The 20,833-nt window shown below is 32.4% G+C and overlaps 2 protein-coding genes across 4 annotated transcripts; both read right to left on the minus strand.

The window, feature by feature from the left end:
* Positions 1-8: 8 nt before the first annotated feature.
* Positions 9-4,264, minus strand: LOC122595461 (probable aminotransferase TAT2). The gene is made up of 8 exons (XM_043767824.1): positions 4,175-4,264; positions 2,246-2,536; positions 1,383-1,722; positions 1,095-1,313; positions 944-1,003; positions 628-783; positions 441-534; positions 9-348 (listed from the first exon to the last, which is right to left on the minus strand). Exons 2-8 carry the CDS (start codon positions 2,491-2,493, stop codon positions 209-211), a joined length of 1,257 nt encoding a protein of 418 aa, XP_043623759.1. The 5' UTR covers positions 2,494-2,536; positions 4,175-4,264; the 3' UTR covers positions 9-208.
* A 4,018-nt stretch (positions 4,265-8,282) lies between these two features.
* On the minus strand, positions 8,283-14,722 carry LOC122594817 (pentatricopeptide repeat-containing protein At2g30780). Of its 3 annotated transcripts, none has more exons than XR_006323111.1 (3): positions 14,213-14,722; positions 11,319-12,523; positions 8,283-9,780 (listed from the first exon to the last, which is right to left on the minus strand). XR_006323111.1 is itself a non-coding variant. In XM_043767127.1 (2 exons), exons 1-2 carry the CDS (start codon positions 14,651-14,653, stop codon positions 11,402-11,404), a joined length of 1,563 nt encoding a protein of 520 aa, XP_043623062.1. In that variant the 5' UTR covers positions 14,654-14,722; the 3' UTR covers positions 11,160-11,401. The 3 variants fall into 3 exon arrangements, 1 of the variants encoding a protein (XP_043623062.1); XR_006323110.1 differs by lacking the exon at positions 8,283-9,780 and adding an exon at positions 11,006-11,110; XM_043767127.1 differs by lacking the exon at positions 8,283-9,780 and having other exon boundaries at positions 11,160-12,523.
* Between the last annotated feature and the right edge of the window lie 6,111 nt (positions 14,723-20,833).

Below are 20,833 nucleotides of genomic sequence, written 5' to 3' on the forward strand. Positions count from 1 at the left end.
TGCAAGAATTAAAGAAGCAACCCTGTAGCGTTGTAGCCAAAGCACGGGCCTGTCTTCCATACTTTTTGACCTAAAACACATATACAGAAGTAGAATACATATATGGTCCAATGAATATACTATAATGAATTATGAATAAAAGTTATCTTTCATGTTAGTTATGGCTATATTGGGTAGCTATACATTAAGGGAAGATGATTGGCTTGAATCATAACAGATCACTTTGAATCTTGTGTTGATGGGAATGCTTTTGGTAAAATAATTTGACTCTGTCAAGAGCTTCTTCAAGAGAAGATGGTTCTGCAGCAAAAGTGATACGGACCCAGTTTTTTAAACCCACCGTAAGTCCTGCAAAACCCAAATCCATATGCATATCCGTAAACCTCACCAAACAAAAATTTAAGGTATTTGGGAAAAGTTTTAATTTGTGTCATTAATACCTGGAAGAAGGATTACAGATTCTTCCCTAGCCAGCTTGAAACAGAAGTCAATGTCGTCACTAACATCTTTTAGCTGAGAAACATCTAGTTTCACCTAAAAAAAGGAACATGGAGCAAGAAGAAGGGAGTTTAGCAACACATTGACTAAAATACTATTGTCTTTGCTCTAAACCAGCCAAGAATTTACCATAACAGACATAGCTCCTTGTGCCTTTTGTGGGCATGTTAAGCAAGGAATCTCTTTGATTTTCTTGAAACAAATATCCGAGGTCTGCTTCAGTATGCCAAGAGTTCTTGCAAAGAACACCTCTTTTGTGTTTTCAAGGATTCGTGGAACTGCAGCCTGAAAAATCATATATTGTTTTTAGAACGACGTTGCCTGAAAAACCAATTATGTTTTGATAAACCTTGTTTTATGAAAGTAGTTGACTTGTTAGGCTGCACCATGTGCAAGATTCACATTTTATCTTTCTAAATCAGATAAGCAATTTTTAAAATAGGACCTGTATGAAGGTTGCTGGACCGCCACATATATCGAAGTACTTCTTTAGGCGCTCAACGGTCTGGAAAATAGAAAAGTAGTTAATTCAAAATGCTGGCTTTTAGTGATTAAATTAATGATCAAGTAATTTTTCCAGTCTATTGCTTAGTTACCTTTGCATTCTTGAAGATGCCTTTCGGGTCAGTGGTGACAAACCACCCGAGCCTCCAACCCGGCACCAACCATCTTTTTGACAATGAACCAAGTGTAAGAACAGGCACCATGGACCCAAAAACTCCCATAGGCACAAATGGGTTCTCCCCAAATGCCAAATGCCCATAAACTTCATCTGCTATGACTAGAATTCTGTGCTTTTTTGCAGTTTCAGCAACCTAACAGTAACCTCATAATTAGTACCTTAGTCAGTTTGGCAAATCACTACCATATAAAATGCATATTACCTTCTTTAGATGTTGATAACTATAGACATTGCCACAAGGATTCCCTGGGTTTATTACTACAATTGCAACTGTATTTTCATCAGCTAATGCATTGACGGCGTCCAAGTCAACCTCCCAGCCGTTGTTAGGAAGAAGTTCATAATGGCGGATCTCCACGTTTCTAAAAGCTGCACAAAGCTCATAAATGGGGAATCCTGGTTTTGGAACCAATATGTTTGCATTTGGTTTAGCCAGAATTGATATAGCAACTTCTATAGCTTGTGTGCAGCCTGCTGTTATATATACATCATCTGGTGATAATTTGTATGGGAGATTCATCGATAAGTATTCAGATATTGCCCTAGTAACACCAGAAAGAGAGAACAAACTAAGTTCAGGTAACTTGAATAAAGCCCAGGTATCATATGATAACTTGAAGGAACTAATATTATCCGTTTTTTTCATTATGGATTTAGGGAACTTCCTTTATCGAAATATATGTTTCATATGCTTAGTCATTTGAATCAAATTCACAACTCCACAAGTACAAGAGCAACTTATTTGACTCTAAAATGTCAAAGGGGGTCTAATTGCAGTAGTAACAATTTACTCTTTTCTGAATAATTGTTGAAGTGTATCAAAACTACCTCCAATAGTACTTAAAAGTAGAGCTTTTTCAATGTAATTAAACATTTCTCATTTTCTTCTAAACACTAATCAGAAGAACAACAACTCGTCAAAACAGACTCAAAGTATTTATTACGTTTTTTTTTTTTAACATAAAAATCTATAAGCACTTAAATACGCAATAAGCTAACTTAAACTGATAAAACTAACAGTCCACATAAAGAAATTGCAAGAAGTTGTAAGAAAACAAAACATACTTTCTTGCTGGAGGGAGGCCAACAGTAGGTGCATATCCATTGAATTTCTGGGATTCGAGAGTTTGAACGACAGAATCTCGAACAATGTCACTGGTGGTGAAACAAGAATGTGCAGTTGGGTCTCCCATCCCTAAAGAGATAACCCTCTTCTTGTTTTCGTCATCAAGACTTGCCATTAAAGTACCTAGAATACCCTTTATGGTCACATTTGTTGGTGTTTCCATCTGATGAGTCATCCCTTTCTCCATTTTGTAAGATATATATATATTTGCTATATATATATAATTGTCTCTGCAACAATAATATGTATGTATGCATGGGTGAGCAAATTAAGACATATGTAGATCACCAAGTTGGGCTATGGACCATGAGGCTGCTTAATTGGTAAGAGTCAAGACTCAACAGGGATGGGTTTACTGCTATTGTGTGGTGTAGACCGTGGAGTTCTCACCCACACAATATGGTTTAAGCTTATTATATTAGTCATATTTTTCTTATTTATTACATAACATTGGAACAAACATTGAAAATACATTGTATAAAAATTGAATATTTTTGATACATTGCATGTATTGGCCCAAAAGTGACAATATGCAAACGTTTTTTTTTAGCTTTTACCCTTATACTCATGACTAGTATAAGATAGGTTATCGCCCGAAATACTTGTATAGTTGTATATCTTTCAAGTTGTTTATTTTTGTGTAGCATTAGCTATATGTAAAACTAATCTTTTTCAAGTGTAAACAACATTTAATTATGATAACTCTATAAATACACGAAATCTTGTTTAATGGCCTTATTGCACAAAAACTAGGTTAAGAGATACTATCGAACAATGTCCTTGAGCTTTAGCTCAATAGTTGAATTGAATGACCATTTCCCTTTGCATGAGGGCTTGTGTTCAATCCTTGGGGAGGACATAGGAATTAAGTCATTTTATAAGGACTTGGCTTGGTTATTCTCAGGTTCAAGTCTGAAAGGGCAGAGTTTACCACTATTAATCGCCGTGCCTTCTGGCGGATTTGTAGGGGATTTTCCCCACTGAGTATTTAAAATAGGCATTTTTACTTCGAGAGAGCTCTCTAGCACGGATTCGGTCAAGACAACGTATACTAGACCTCCCGTTTTGTCGAATCACGACACGAAATTTTCAACGGAATTCTCCTTTCTAAAAAAATACTATTGAAAGATACTGTTTGTTACGGAATTAAATATTTTTTGGACGTTCCATAATGATGTTTACAATAATTCGTCACAGCTTCATAGGTATAGTTACAAAAGGTAATATTTTGATTAATTTTTTTTTTAAAGGCAGTAGTATATATATTGAAAAAAGCCTACTAGCAAGACGTACGCTAAGTAGTCTAACGGGTACATATATACGAAATACAAACAAAAAAGATCTACAAATATTCACCCAATATTTTGATGAATTATAAAATATAAATTATAATAAATTTAATTGGTAATTAAATACGGTAACTATATGAGATGAAAATTTTGGCAAAATGTAAAAGCTAGAAAGGAAAGTATAAGTAATAAATTACTGTATGTTGGAAAGATTAGTGTGTGTTTTTTTTTAACAACTATAATTTTATTGAAAGATGCTTCCGCGAGACGTCTAAGTAATAAAAAATTATAAAGCAGTTACAAAAGGAATGAAGGACTCGTTAGCTGTATCGGTTAAAAAAGCTAAATTTCTTATCCCGATTAGATATCCAATAATATGACATAGAAAGATTAGTGTATGTGATGTGAGTTTGTTACAGGATTGAATGATAAAGTAGTGATAAATGAAAGTGGTACTTTTGCATTATTAAGTTAGTTGTTTTTTTAATAAAAAGAGTGAAGGAAGGAGTACTATGTTTATCTTTTAAAATGTATTACAGATAAATTATGAAAGAAATAAAAGAGGAAAATTGAGCATACCTTAAAATAAAATCGAGGTATTAAAAAGCTAATTGGCCTTCAACTAATGAGGTAAGACACCAATAAAAACGTGATGATGTATCTGTGTATATATGTATGCATGGAATGTATCTACATCTACATCTATATATAGATAGATGAGAAAATTTTGAGGAAAGATAAACTTTCCACGACATTTGGAAGTACCCGGATAACATCCAATGTTTCCATATAAATCCATGATGACTCACCACATCACATGCAATTGTCCTTCACGTCTACTCTACATATTTTACTTCTATAACTTTTCTTATTCATATCTTCTATATTTTTTTATTTTATTTATTATGCTTATTGGTACGTTATTTATATGACATTCACACAACACTCACACACAAGCTAGTTTCAAATCCATGCATGCATCAACAAACAATTCGAATATATGTATGTGTCAATGTGTGTACGCTAGCTATTTGAACAACCAAACACTATATAACACTAATGAAATATTCTTATTGTAGTGAACTTATATTCAATTAAGAGTAAATTACACTTTTCGTCCCTAAAATTGGCACGTTTTGTATTTTTCGTCCCTTAAGTGAAAAAATTACAATTTTGACCTTAAAATTGGCAGATTTTTCCAATCATCGTCCCTCGCCAAACGTCGTTAAGTTTCAGCAGTTAAGTCGGACACGTGCAAAACACGTGAGGGACTGAAAGTGCAAAAAATGACAAGTTCAGGGACGAAAACTGAAATTTACTTTTCTGTTGTCATCATCTTCTCCGGCTGACTTTCGTCGGAAAATTAACCGGAAAACTTAAAATGCCGATATCTCACTCGTTTCTTCGAATTAGACCACGAAACCACCACCAAACTTCTCAAATTAATTTCCGCACGAATCCAAACCAAAAAATTTCATATTCAACACTTGCCAAATTTATTTAGTAAGGTTAGTTTCAACGTAAGATTTTCGATATAATTTCATTTACGATGTTTTTCATTTACATTTCATGCCTTTCAATTTTATATTCCATATGCTTTATTTAGTATATAATTACATATGCTTTATATTCCATGCTAGTGTTTTTTTTAATACTCCATAGTTTATTAATCAGCTTTTAAATTACGAATACATGTTACCCAAATTTGTTACAACTTACCTACAACCACATGCTCCTCGTTTATTAATCACCTTTTAAATTACAGATACATGTTACCCAAATTTGTTACAACTTACCTACAACCACATGCTCCTCGTGGATACGATACCCACTTACCCTATCTAGTATAAGGTAATTTAGGTTTATTTTTGTTCGTTACTTCGACGACGATCAATCCACAATATCAACTCACATCAAATATCAACAAAAAGATTTCAGATTTCCGCAAGTGTTGAATATGAAATCTTTTGGTTAAGATTCGTGTGGAAATTAATTTTAAGAAGTTTGGTGGTGGTTTCGTGGTCTAATTCGAAGAAACGAGTGAGATATCGACATTTTAAGTTTTCCGGCTAATTTTCCGACGAAAGTCAGCCAGAGAAGATGAAGATGATGACATCAGAAAAGTAAATTTCAGTTTTCGTCCCTGAACTTGTCATTTTTTACACTTCCAGTCTCTCACGTGTTTTACACGTGCCCCTCACTTTCAGTAAATTTCAGTATTTCTTTTTGAACTAACTAATCATGAAAATCTTTGTTCATGGTGTATATATTTTTACTGAATGAATCTTCATTCGTCAATTTAATTATGATTCAACGGTCAACATTTTATCTTATTTATCATTTCGGTGACTTGAAATGGTTTTAATGTGAAAGAGTTGAATCTTAGTGATGGAATCAAGTAAACTTGGAGTAACTTGGGAATGACGACGTACACCTTGGTTATTGGAAATGAGATTTGAAAATCTTGCATGGACTAAATCAACGGTTGTTACTTACTTAAAAAAGTTACGGTTGCTCGCTGAATGAGAATGATATTTGAAGATCTTCCATGGTCTTGATCAACAGATGCAACATAGTTTTCTACGACGCAGCATGGCGATCTAATTAATAATATTGATCGTAAAAGTTTGATCAAGTTTCAAAAAAAGCTACATTAATTATTACAATAATCCTATGAAAAATGAATCTTATAATTTTGTTTACTTCTCATTACTTGTATAGGTGTATGATTATCCCGAAAAGGCACGTATTAAAAAGAAAAAAAATAAAAATAAAAATACCCAAGTGATGAACAAAGAGCAGTTATAAATAAAAAGATATATACTCGTATTAAATACTCGTAGACATCACCCAACTTTAAGTAGTTAACAATAACAGGCATGTGCCATTAAAAACAACCCTTAAATTTATTTTAATTTTGAAGCGAAAAAATTTTAAAAATAATTAATCATCTTAATTCATAAGACTAAAATTCCTTCTAAATCGGAATCCACTATCCTAATTCTAGGGTAAGATTAAAAAAAAGATTAAGGGACTGTTTGGCAAGGGGTTTTTAGGAGCTTTTAAGGGCTTAAAAGCCCCTAGCTTTTAAAAATAAACTCATTTGAAAATTATAGCCCTGTTTGGTAATACATAAAAAATCAAAAGCTCCAACCCCTAAAAACTCCTAAAACCCCCAAAAGGTCTTTAAAATAAAAGCTCGTAGGAAGAGAGTTGAAAAAAAAGCCCCAGCCCCTAGCCCCAACGTCAAGCTCCAGCCCCAAGCCCTTAACTACAGCCTCAGCTTCAAGCTTTTGTGCCAAACATACCCTAAATGAAATTAACTTGTCACAGTCAGATGATTTTAGAAGAATTTTAATTAGGCTAATGTTTAAAAAAATTAAGTATTATTCTTTAATTATATTTATAAGACACTAGAAATAAAACCCTATCATTAATGGTATCATGACATCTAATGTTATGTTTGCTATTTCAGTTAAACACATTATTATCCAGATTATTAATAGTAATTACCACATATAATTTTGTTTTTTGGCTGTTTTTTTGTTATTATAGAAGATTCCAAGGTTCCAATTTTTGTTGTTGTTTTATATAACTTGACAAGTTAGATTTGTACTTCCTCGTTGAGATTCGTATACGTCTTTAATTGTTCACTTGTCTTCCTCTTTTTGTTAGATGTGGTTGTAACAATAGAAGATGTTGCCAATAAACTCTAGGTCTAACTATCTTTAAAGGAGAAATCGCCAAATGGGAGCTTTGTTTTCATGGATGTCGTAGTTTTACTTCATTTTTTCGCTCAAATGTCACTGCTTTTACCTATAATCAATTATTGTACTTATGTAAAATGAATTTCAAATTAGAGTAAAACGACAAACTTGATCATTTATGCACATTTATTTCTAGTAACAAACAATAAATTTAACAAAAGGTATCACTTAATACAATCTTGACAATAGCCATTTTCCAACTAAAAATTAAAAAAAGGCATGACCACCTTCGAATCAATTTCCGTTTTCCCCATTCATTTCAGTATTTTAAGGTTGGGATATTTATTGGAATAAGTACGAACGGTATAATAGTCTCAAGATGGAGAAGAAAAGAAATTCCGAGTTTGCTATGTAGAACAAAGCAACAAATGGCCATCTAACGGCCACAGGCTTTAAGCTGTTGCTAGCATGCCAACCACAAGGTTGAAGACCAATTCATTCAATTTAGAAATCATCGTGTTTCTGCACTTGTTCTCCAGCCAAAACAAAGTCAGACTTTGGGAATCGCCGTGTTGTATGTAGCTACAATCTCTGTGGTGATATGTAGAGTGGACTACTCTATTTATCCAGATTTAGCATACGCCTTGAGATGTTGCGCCCATGGTAAATATGTCATGCACAGGACGCAGATTTCAAAGCACTTGAGTATGTAGTCCCTCCCTCCCTGCCTGCCTCTCTCCACAACACACACAAACCAACTACAGAGGGAAGCAACCATGAATTCAATGTTTTGAAGGTAAGTGGCCAAGATTTGCTAACCCCCATAACTAAAGGGCTTAAACACAGGACTATCAAAAGGTCACATTCAGCATGCCACAGGTGGTTCATTACAGATGACACTTATTTACCCACCATAAAAAGGAGGCCTTTAATCATAACAACGTTTACAAAAAAGAAAAAAAAAAGGCACAATAAATAGGTTAAAGTAATCTAGCTCGCATCCAGTAAATGCTATATACATAAATATCTGAGACATAAACTAGTTTCAACTCAAAACCCTCCTAATGCTATACACAAAAATTAGACTTTGGTGCCTTTGACCTTAAAGGGTCTTTCTTGACAGTAACCATTATTATCTGTCCTATTTCCTTTCTGAACCTTTCAATAGTTTTCATGTCAATCACTCAATTGAATTTCCAGAAGTATCTCCTATAAAAAAAAAAAAACTTAGACTGATTGTTACCCGTCAGTTATCACAGCTGCTCCTGATACTGGAAGCCCGTTTTCCTGGAGGGATCCATCACTTTTGAAAGTAACTGATATGTACCAGACCAGAATATAGAGAAATAGCTAGACAATTCACGATAATACCAACAAGTACAATGCTCCGCTAATCTGGTATAATGCTCCAGCAGCCCTTAGTTCCTAAGAACGACGATTATTTTCTTCACGACCTAAACAATTGGCTGTGAGCCTTATTTAAAGAACCACCAAACAAAGACCTAACTTGTCCACCAAGACATTACTATAATTAAGTAATTAATTATTAAAAACGACAGTTAACCCCCCTGATCCATATCATTACTCCCATCCCCAAAAACACCTTGTCCTCAACTGTGTTGCTTTGAAAAATAGCCTTGAGTAATTCCGAGATCCCATGGGTAATCATCTTCAATCTTCAGCCTTTGGCCACCATGTGAATTATATGACACAAGATGACTGTCATTACTCTTGTTATCTCTTAGATCCCCCTCCACCACCAGTTTTAAACTTTCCCTTCAAGTACCTTGGCAACCAAATTTCTGCTCCGATGACTGTTGTTTCTGAAAAGCAACATTCATGGCAGCATGTTTCTGAATCTCAAAAGCAATATCCATGACAACATGTTTCTGATTCAAGTCCTTGATTTCTGTTTTTGTGTCACACAACCAGTCTTGTGACATTTTATTAGCAGATTGTAGTGAATTAAGATGACCAGGAATTTCTCTAAGACACCTTTCTGCTTCAATCTTCTGGTTTGGAGGCGACACCAAACACCTTCTCAGTTTCATCCTCCATCTCGCATGCCCTCATCCCTTGGCCACTAAGTTCTGACTGTCCAAGGCTGTACTTGCCTTCAACATGCTTTTCTTCCACCACAGACTGCTGTAAATCTGTACCATCAGATTTGTCTCCAAGTGCCTTGAATTGAAACCGATTCCTCAACAGCGCCATGATCTCAGCATGAATGTGATCCATCCTAGCCCTTGAAGCTTCAAGTGACCTTCAATATAACAGGGGCAGTTTTTGGTGGAGTTGTGGTGGGAGCAGCTGGTGTAACACCTACTTGTGTCACTTGTTGTTGGATAGAAGCCCAAAATGGCTTTACCAGATGACTTTGACCCATCTCTCTTCTAAGCTGAATCTCCTCCTTGAGCTCCAGCATATCCTGATCAATTCCCATCTTCAAACCAAAACCACAAGTCGCAGAACCTGGCTCTGATACCAATTGATATGTACCAGACCAGAAAATAGAGAAATAACTAGACATTTTACGATAATACCGACAAAGTCGGCTGTTACAACTATATAGATAATCTGGTACAATGCTCCAATAGCCCTAATCTGGTATAATGCTCCAGCAGCCCTAGTTCCTAAGAACGACGATTATTTTCTTCACGACCTAAACAATTGGCTGTGAGCCTTATTTAAAGAACCACCAAACAAAGCCCTAACTTGTCCACCACGACATTACTATAATTAATTAACTAATTATTAAAAAACGACAGTTAATCTTTTGTAAATAGCTCTAGACTAGAAACCTTGATCACAAAAAGTAACGAAGTTTAGGCACATAGCAATTGCATACTAAACTGTTGAGCTCCACTAAAAAAAGAAGCCAACATTGCCAGAGATGCCAAAATGGGCGGATAGCAGGCTGGGTAATGAACCGAAACTGACAGAACGGACAGATTCTAATACCATTATACCAGTCTGTGTGGGTTGATAAAGGCATTTCGAGTATGTTAAATAGGATTAAAATATATTGTATATATTACAATTTAAAATAAGCTTGCGGTCAATTTCGACTTGTTCAACCCCAAGCCATCAAACTTAACTATGTTAAGATATACAATTAGATTTAAAAAGAAATAACCCTAATCAAATCCATTCATATGTAAATGCATCTAATTACCACCCCTATTTACCACCAAATACAATAAAGAAACCATAGTGTTTTTACTTTTTACAAAACCCTTCTTAGAGTTAAAGATAGTTATTTTATATGCATTTTAGTGCAAAATTATCATCAAATTCTACCTAAATGTACAAATGGTCTTTTGGTGATAAACATACAGATAATTAGCAGTAAAATCAATGCACCTATTACAAACAGAGCTCATATCAAGCTTTAACTGTCAAACTTGGTACTTGCCTGATTCAAACGTAGTATAAAACTTACCAATATTTTAGCACCTTAATGCTTCTGTGTGAGACCTTTTAGTAGCTATTTGTTGGTAATTTGATATCTCTATTTGTCAATTAAAATAATTATAAAATAATTGCAAGTTGCAATATAAAGTTTCACTCACAAGTCCGTTTAATTGTGTCTGATCAAGAAGCAATAGACTACATATTTTTTGAGTTACTACCAATGATGTTATTGAACCACAGGGAAGAAACGTAATTTTTTGAGTTAAACACAGGGACGATTTATGTCGATAACTCTTATAAAAATGTACAAATTTTCATGGCATAAGCTGTTTCAGATCTCCAACTAGCCAATCCAACTATGGACCGGTACCAAAATCTTAAATAATCTTTTGTGCTGCAACAAGTACAAACTCATCAGTTACCAACTAATATAATCATAATCATATAAACATCAAAACTGATTATTATGATTTCAAGTTAGATACTTAGATCAGTTTTTTTACACAAATTCAAACACCCTATTGAGATAAGTACACATAAACCAGTAGGGCGACAAAAAGGAGTTGATAAATGAAAACTAAAAGCATACTGAAAAAACATACCAGAATCAAATAAAATCGCCAGCAGAAAAAATATTAGCTCCATGGCTTCTTTTTCATATTCTACATTGGAATTGAATTGTCCATTATGATAAAGGAACACCATACCCATGCTTGCAAATTGACGCTAACAACCTAAAAAGTTTATGTCGATGCCCTTCTTGCTGCTCTTCTAAAAAGGCCCTATGCAGTATAACAAATGTCCTTTTCGAGCACCCAAAATTAAACCTCTTCATCTCATCAAGAACTTGTTCCATTTCCTCAAACCGTTTTTGTGAAGACAGCATCATCAGTAGCCCATGGTACAGCGAACGACAGACTTTCCACCCCGAATTCCCGGCACGAGTTACAAACTTTGCCAGCTGGTCAACAGCGTTTTCCCGAAAATAAGCCGTAGTAATAGCACGCATGGTTTGCACAGTATTGACACGTGTGTTATGGTCAAATGCTTCTTCTATTGAGCTCTCCATTTGATCAACCAAACCCTCATCCGCATAGACCTTAATAAGTATCACATTTAACCAAGGTCTGTATTCGTTATCGGGAATTAGCCTCATAAGTTCCTTGATTCTTTTAACTCTATTTGCATAGGGACTTTTAGAATATGCACATATCATAGCTCTAATTAAAGCAGTATTTTTTTCACGAATGTGGGATCCCACCATATTATATATCTCTTCCATCTTCTCTAAATTACCTGAATGAGCATAACCACGAAGCATTAACAAGCGTGTATTAAGATCAGGGTGAACAGGTCCTGTTTCCATTGTATGATATATATTCTCCATACTATCCCACATCCATGCTGTAAGATAGCCAGCTATCAAGTTATTGTATGTGGTCAAATCAGGGGTGATATTGTAATCTTTCATTTCTTGGAACGCTGTTTCCATTTTATCTACAAGAACCCTACGGCCGAAACATGATATGAGCATGTTAAAGGTAGCTGATGTGGGGAAACAATTGATATCTCGCTTTAAATCACGATAAACCGATTGACAGTTTTCAATGAGGCCATTATACATATAAGCACCCATGAGGGCGTTGTAAGTTGAGGTGTTTTTGATCCGTTTAGTTGTAGCTTCCATGAAAATTTCATAGGCTAGATCTACATTCTTCATTCTACCAGCAAGTTTAATGCCTTTTGCATACTCTTCTGATGACATAGGCCTCGAGTTATTTTCTTTCCTTCTTCTCCAATTAAAAACCTGACACGTAAAACATTTCAAGCAGAGTAAGCACTACAGGATTTGTGAGCAGCGCCTAATACTTGGGAGCGTTGTTATAACACTGATCACAAAATAGATTTAACTAAACTATCTTTTCTATACTCGAGCGTTTGGGTGTGCCTTTAAACTACTATCAATCAGTTTTACATGTTTAAGATACTTCTTTTTGCCTAATGTTGTTTGGAAGAATGTAATTTGGTTTAATCAAATGGTTCCTAGGCATGCTTTCATTCTTTGGTTGGCAGTACAGGGGAAGCTGATGACACAGGATAAAATGGAAAATTGGCAGCAAAATGGAATTCTCCTATGTTCTTTCTGTCAAGGAGGTGCTGATAGCCATGATCACCTTTTCTTTCAGTGTCCATATACCATGCAGATTTGGGATTCTATGAAGGATATGACTCATAGTTTGGCTAATGGGTACAGAATTAAGGATTTGGTAGGAGGAATAGCAGATAGGAAGGTGCAGAATAACATTGCAGTGGTTATGAATAAACTTGTCTTGGCTGCAACAGTTAAAAACATATGGCAGGAAAAGGAACCTAAGAATTTTCAGGAAAGAAGAGAGGAGTGGAGAAGTGTCATGCAAAGTAATAAAGAAGAATGTTAGATACAAGATGCTAGCTTTAAGAGTAAAGAAATCAAAGAATGTAATAAATGTGGCTGCAAAGTGGAATCTATGCTGGAGGAGTAATGCATTGTTTGCCATTTAAAATTTAGTAGTTGGAAGAATGTTCTGCAGGCTTGAATCTGGTTGGATTAGTGTATGTGAACGGGAATATAGAGCGGTGAAAGATGACGCTTCTTGGTACCATTCTAGCACTAATCTGGGTAGTATAGTTTGTTTCGTTATTACATTTGCAGATGCAAGTAGGGTAGTATTCATAGATTTCTTGGAACATTGCATATAGTTATAGGAGTATTATTGATATGTTTAGAATAGGGAAATTTATAGTACATGGATATCTCCAGTGTACTTTATCATTTTCATATCTCGAATGGATATGATAATTTCGTGTAAGAAAGTGTCTATTGAGGTAAATGTCGCACCTATCCGATTAATTGCCAGATTATCTAACTCTGATTCTTCATGCCACGTAAATCACTTTAAAAATGCACATTCAAATGCAACACTTGTTTATCGCAATGAATATTCTAACTTTCAGTCTTGGTGACTAATTAAGCAAATAAAGCTAGTAGATTGTGATAACAATGCCATATATTTAAGTAACCGAACCCTCCTTAACCGTCTAAGTCCACCATTGCCATTATAACATTTAAAACGACCAAAATTACAAAACTTTCCCTATAAATTGACTTGATATTCACACTACAAGTACGCTTAGACTGACAGCAATCAAGATTGTTCCAACCAACTGCGAAATGTGACCATATTCGATAAGTCCTCTCGTTCAAAAGCAACTGAGCTACGCACGTATGGGCTCACGGCCAAGTTGTTTCATCTGGGGACCCAACTACTAAACTATCATTTGGGTTTTTCTTTACCATGGTCATTATAATTCTTCTAATAACGAAGTACATCGAATCCAAAAAAGCTCGACTTTTCCTAATAACCAACCTAAATTGACAAAACAATATCACCAAAATGGTATGACACATACCCTAACAACTTTCTAAAATAAAATCCCTAAAAAAAAGAAAATATACCTGAAGAGCCAAATGAGGATGAGAAGATGATGATGATTCCAACATGTTAAGGAGCTCAACCATAGCAGCACCATTAGAATACATCTTGAACAAATTCGACCCTTCAACTTCCAACAAATCATCAATACAAACATCATTGTCATCATTTCTCACAACATTCATCAATTGGTCTCTAAAGATGCTAACTTTATGAACCAAATCTTCTTTCGCTCGTTCCGTGGCATGAACCCATTCGTCAGAAAACTGTCGGTACAAATCAGAAACAGCATTTAATGGTAAAGATTGGTTTTGTTCTTGTGTTTGGATGGTGGAAAATAATCGGATCCAATTGGGTATTATTGATGTTGCTGGATTCTTTATTATTTGAGATTTTGAAAAATGAAATCGATTGTGGCAATACAAGATTTTGGACATCTTTCTTTGGAGTATTGTTGTGCACATTTTTTGCAGAGGTTTTCCAAGGGTTTATGACTTTTTATTACTCGTATTATTATTGATTTACCAGAATATATATTTTGATTTGATTGAGGTTTGCTCTGGGGACAAGATGATATGATAAACATGGACATGGAAAACAATTTTGGAGTTCCATATAACTTGGGTTGGTTTATATAGCCCAAACGTTGTAAGCCCACTAACCCAAAATTTTCTTAGTGATCCACTGAATCCCCAAATCTCATATGACTTTTTTTTATTATTCATTAGGTGTTAGATGAAGTGTTTTTTAGAAAAATATTGTTAATGCAAATTAAGTATTTTCTTTGTTTGTCTTTAAAAGAACATATTACAAATTAAAGAACTATGCTTTGTTTATTTCTTACTTAATAAACTTAATAATTAATACTACATATCTAATACCGTCTTAAATTATAGCATCCATCCATTGCTTTATTAAAAACTTAATCATCCACTTAAATTTCGTGTTTCATTTTTGACTTAATAAATAAAAATAACCGTCAATTGTCTATATTTTACTTAATAAATACAAATATTATATATGTATACAGTCAATTAATACACTCAACACTTAATGTTAAAAAAAATAAGAAACGGCCCTTAGTTGTAAAGCAATTTATTTCTACATGCAAAAGGTTGGAGGTTATTTTTTACCATTTAACTAAACCTTAAGTAGTCTCTCTAACTTGATAGGGTTAAGGTGTGGCTACGTCATAACCTCCCCCACACGTCGTCAAGGTATGAGGCTTAAAACCCACGGAAAGAAATAATGAGCATAATTTTTCTAACTTTCTTTTATATTAAATTAAAGACTTAATATTTTTCTGATTTTTTTGAATCAAGTTATTTTTTTTATTAAGTTCTAAACAAATATACTTTGACGACTAGACATTTCAAGTTAACAAATAACATGTATGTCTAAATAAGATTGTAAGTTGTACTTCAGTTAGGTTTGTTTATTTATTTTTATTTTTTTCAATGCAAATTGAGAGAAATGATTATAATAATTGTTATTTTTTCAACAGAAGTTTAAGGAATGGTTTCAATATTAGACGATAGAAACTAATGATTATATAAATGTAGCAAAATAAATTAAAAAAAAAACTATAGATATTTTTTTCCACAAATTTTATATCTTTATTATAATAATATTGTTTATATGAATATTTGTATATGTTAAGGAATTTTTTATATTTTATTATATGATGAACTTTGTATGAATAAATTATTTTTTGTAGAATAAGTTTTATGTTACTATAATGTGACGTTATTTTTGCACAAGTAGATTTTTAGATATGTATTTAGAAAGAAGAAGATGTTAAGCTGACAAAGAGAAACATTAACAAATGGTGGAAAAGAAATTTAAGAAAAAAAATCACTGAAAATGAAAACTGTATGAGAGGTATAAAAAAAGAAGAATATTATCACCGAATGATATTGAATACATGACCAATTAGTTTAAGAAAAAGCTAGATAATCTCTACGCAAAATAGTTTAACCACGCATTAAAAATATATATCGCACAATTATACATTGTGTTGTACGAGTATATATTATAGTTGTATAGTTTGTTTATGACTAAAAACTTTTATGTAAAGGTCATCTTTATTAGATGTCAATGTTCTTATTCTAAAATTTAATCTTAGTTTTAATTTATTTAAAGGACTAAAACATAAATGGCGGGTAGTGTAATGAAATAGGAGAAGTAAGAATAAGTAATTATGAGTATTTCATTTGGTTGTTTTCTGATTGTGCTTCAAGAATTTTAAAATCTTTTGAAAACACCTTTATAGCATGAGATAATTTTTACTAATATATAATTATACTAGGTTTTTGACCCGCACGATACGCGAGCTGTATAAAAAACTATATAATACACTTTATATATGAAAAAACGATAGCGAACATATTTCATTAGAATTACGTGATGTGAGCTATATAGATAGTTTAGTAACATATAAACATATGGTTGAACATAAATAGATTCAACCAAAATCTTGACAAAATATGAACTTAAAGAGATAGAAGGACTTAAGCTATTAAGCTATACTTTAAATTATCATTAAGAATTTAGTAATATGTTTTTCTTATAGTATTTCTAGTAATTTGCCTTTTGTTGCCACTAAATGATCTACATCTAGAACATGTATCATGTAGTCGTTTTGTTACAACATAACTCAAAGACATACAATTTGATCTTTAATGTAGAGTGACAATTCCACTACATTTCTCTCCAAAAAAGTTAAAAGTCACATGAAAAATTACAATTGGCTGGATATATAATTCAAAGAGGAAAATTTGACTATGTCTTAATTAGGATGTAGAATTTGGTTTAAGGGTGGGGTAGGTCTCGGACTCCGGGTGATTTACAATTACTTGAATTTATATGACTCAATTTTTTTTGGGTTTTGCTAAACGAAACCCTAAGGGTTTTTGTTAAAATGTATTTATTAGTTGTACGTTTGCCATAAAACCCATCTTATTTGTACTTACCGGCTATTGGCAAAGAATAAGGTATACACCAAGGTAGTTTTTATACTTAAAAGAGGATATTGTTTATTAAAAGAAAAAGTTTAAATTTGGAACATATATTCAAGGTGTAGTTAATATAATGTTAAGATTTATGAGTTTCGATGTTATCTTTTAACTAATTAAATCTATTTTTACAATTAATTTGTTTTATTTATTTGTTTTATTTTTGTATATTCATATAGTTTTGAAAACTTTCATATATTCATCATAAGAAAAAAAAAAGAAAAGAACTTTATGTAATGTTGGATAAAAAATAATGAAATATCATTAGGTATCGACGTGATTTTTTTGTTAAAGAGAATATGTCATTTTATCTAATGAGAAGATCTTAGATTTCTACAATATATTTATTTATTTATTAATTAATAATTAATTAATATATATATATATATATATAAGTTCATTTTTTTTCTAAATATATAGTTTATTGATGTTATCTTTGAACTAATTAAATCTATTTTTTACACTTAATTTGTTTTATTTTTATATATTCATATAGTTTTAAAAACTTCCATATAATCATCATAAGAAAAAAAAGAAAAGAACTTTATGTAATGTTGAATAAAAAAGATAATGAAATATCATTAGGTATAGACGTGATTTTTTAGTTAAAGAGAAGATATCATTTTATCTAATGAGAAGATCTTAGATTTTGACAATATATTTATTTATATATTAATTAATAATTAATTAATATATATATAAGTTCATATTTTTCTTAAATATATAGTTTATTTTTGAAAAAAATATGAAGTTGACACATAGGATAAAATCCTATGTGGCATTTTTTCAATATAGTTTTAGATTGCAAAAGAGCTTTAAAAAGCTTGGTTAACTACTTTTTTTATAAGAGTTATAGATATTCATTAATCACTTTTCCCCCTATTGTTTTAGAAAACAACATTATTCATATAATCAAATAAAATTACAACATATTAGTTGGCATTCGTTGTTTTACAAATTGATACATAGGACATTGATATACATATTAATTAATTTATTCAAATTAAAGTCGACTAACGCACATTTCTAACTCACAAGTCTCTTATCTAGTAAAAACATCCTTTTGAAAAATGAAAACAACATAACCAATCTGGTGTGTGTAATAGTTAAGTAGAACTATCATACATATAACCCGATATGTGTAACGTTATGTTTAGCTAAAAAGTAAGTGTAACACTTTGTATCTATTTTATGCTAAGTTGTAAAAAGGGGATGGAAAAACGAAAACTTTTATAACAACGGAAAAGGAAAGAAGAAGCTAGCTAGGTAGCGTAGTAATTAATACAAGTGCACAGGTGCAGGTGGTTAACCAATGGTTCACGTCAGGGGAAAAAAATAATTCACCGGCTCGCTCTCTCTGTGGGCCGTAAAGCCAATTGGGCTAAACAGTAATGCGCCGTAGCATAGCAACGGAGGTGACTTCAGGTTGCCGTCATCCATCATACATACATAAATGGATCCTCTCTGCAATAGTAGCTAGTGTGATCTCTTGGCTTTTGTGCCCCATAACCAAACAAACAATGGTTTGCAGGCCCTTTTTCCGCTTAGCTTTTGTTCTATTTGAAAAGTCAAGTGATTCCTAGTAAACATTTTTGGGAGTGATTAAAAAAAAAAAAAGGTCATTCCTAGTAAACATTTTTGAGTTATTAAAAAAATGATACCATATACGAGTAATTGATTAAGCAATACACATTTAGTTAAAAGTACGAGTATATGTTATTTTTGGTTGAATAACCTAAACAAAAAACCTAAACCGTTTACAATATCAAATAATGACAATATTTATATTAAGATAAACCTAAACCGTTATATTAAGGTAACGAGAGAATGAATGTAATCTATTAGCAAATGTAATTAATGGCTATACTTCTCGAAGTCCTTGGAGAAATTCGCTCCTAAGATGGGTACATCATAAATGCTTTTAGTTTTTGTATATACATGGAACAGTTTTTTTTTTTTTTTTTAATTGGGTTCTTGATGCCATTTTGATTTGATGTGTCCTCATGGGACGACTTAGATCAATTTAGGTAAAGGAAAAAGAACAGTTGATACAACAAGATTTTAGGCATTCCATATCAAGATGGAGCATTAATTAATAGGCCGGGTAAAGATTCAATCCCTATGATATGAAATGAACCTGTAATGTTAATCACAAATAAATGAAATGAACCTATATCATTTCTATTTAATAAATATTTATATTAAATAAAAGAGGATTGTTGTGACATCATCATTTTATATATATTGCTTATTTGTCACATCCAAATTATTTCTTAATGTTAAGTTTGTTTTTTTTTTAATTTACTTATGATGTCATAAACACTCTTATTCTTAAAATTTATTGCATTTTTGTTTTTGTTATTTTATAAAAAAAAAAATTTTAGAGATATATATATTTTTTAACTTTTTTAGAAAAAAACTCTAATAAATTATACATTGTCTTATAAGTTTTATTGTCTAAATAAATTTATCATAACATATTATTAATTATTAACATATTATGCGAGTTAATAAACTTATTATAACATATGAGATATACTATTTTGCGGAGACGAGTGTTCTTAGACTATCGCAACTTCGGTGACGAAAATGCGATTTTATAAAACTTTGATTGATATATGTCCGGGTTAAACCCGAGTTAATTAGCTAGTTACATATGATCATAGTTGTTAGACTCTTACGAGTCACGAGTCGACTCTTACGAGTCGAGTCGATTTGGACCGAAAACGAGGCGACTCGTTGTGTGACTCATTTTTCTCCTGACTCTTACGAGTCGCGGTGTGAATTTGAAACAAGTCACTACGAGTCGCAAATTTATCACTGTTGTAGTTTGATTATATGGTTATATATTATATATCATATTTATGGTTACATTATTTTGTATGTTATATATGTATTTTTTATTCTTTTAGTACGAATTTGGAGATAAACTGTAAGTTTATGAATTAAAAGTATCAAATATGTAATATTTTAGTAATGTATTAAAGTAATCCACTTAGAATTTGTTTATAAATACATCACATATATATAATTATACACTATTATGTAGTATATACAAATGTCCGGACTCTTACGAGTCGAGTCACGTTTCGAGTCACGAGTCAGAAATTAGGTTTTCGAGTCGAGTCAAAAGTTACGAGTCGACAACTATGCATATGATTTCCCTAAAATGTTGCACGTGGATAAAGATGTATCAACGGGCAATGGAAAGATTTTGAATGCAAATATTGTTAAATATTGTTAATTTAATCTTTCATACCAAATATTGTCAATTTTAGCATTGACTGTTACGATTGTGGTATCAACTCCACGTTTGATGGATCACTAATCCATGAACTTTGTGCGAAAAGTTTCCTCACATAAACAATTTAGTTGTGTTTTGGTATGAAAGATTAAATTAAATATAATAAAAAAAATCAAATAATTAATATAATCAAATAAGAACAACCTTAAAATAAGAACACGGTGAAAACATTTAAAAATTACATTTTTGATACATTAAAAGTCTATAAAACTAACATAGTGTATAACTAATTATCATTTTTTAAGTGTTTAGCAACACAATAGTGATTAGTCTGTCAAAATCCAGAAAATCATATTTTTTGTTTTGTGCATCCATCTTATATACAT

The sequence above is a fragment of the Erigeron canadensis genome, chromosome 4, assembly GCF_010389155.1.
Source record: "Erigeron canadensis isolate Cc75 chromosome 4, C_canadensis_v1, whole genome shotgun sequence".
Lineage (NCBI taxonomy): Eukaryota > Viridiplantae > Streptophyta > Magnoliopsida > Asterales > Asteraceae > Erigeron > Erigeron canadensis.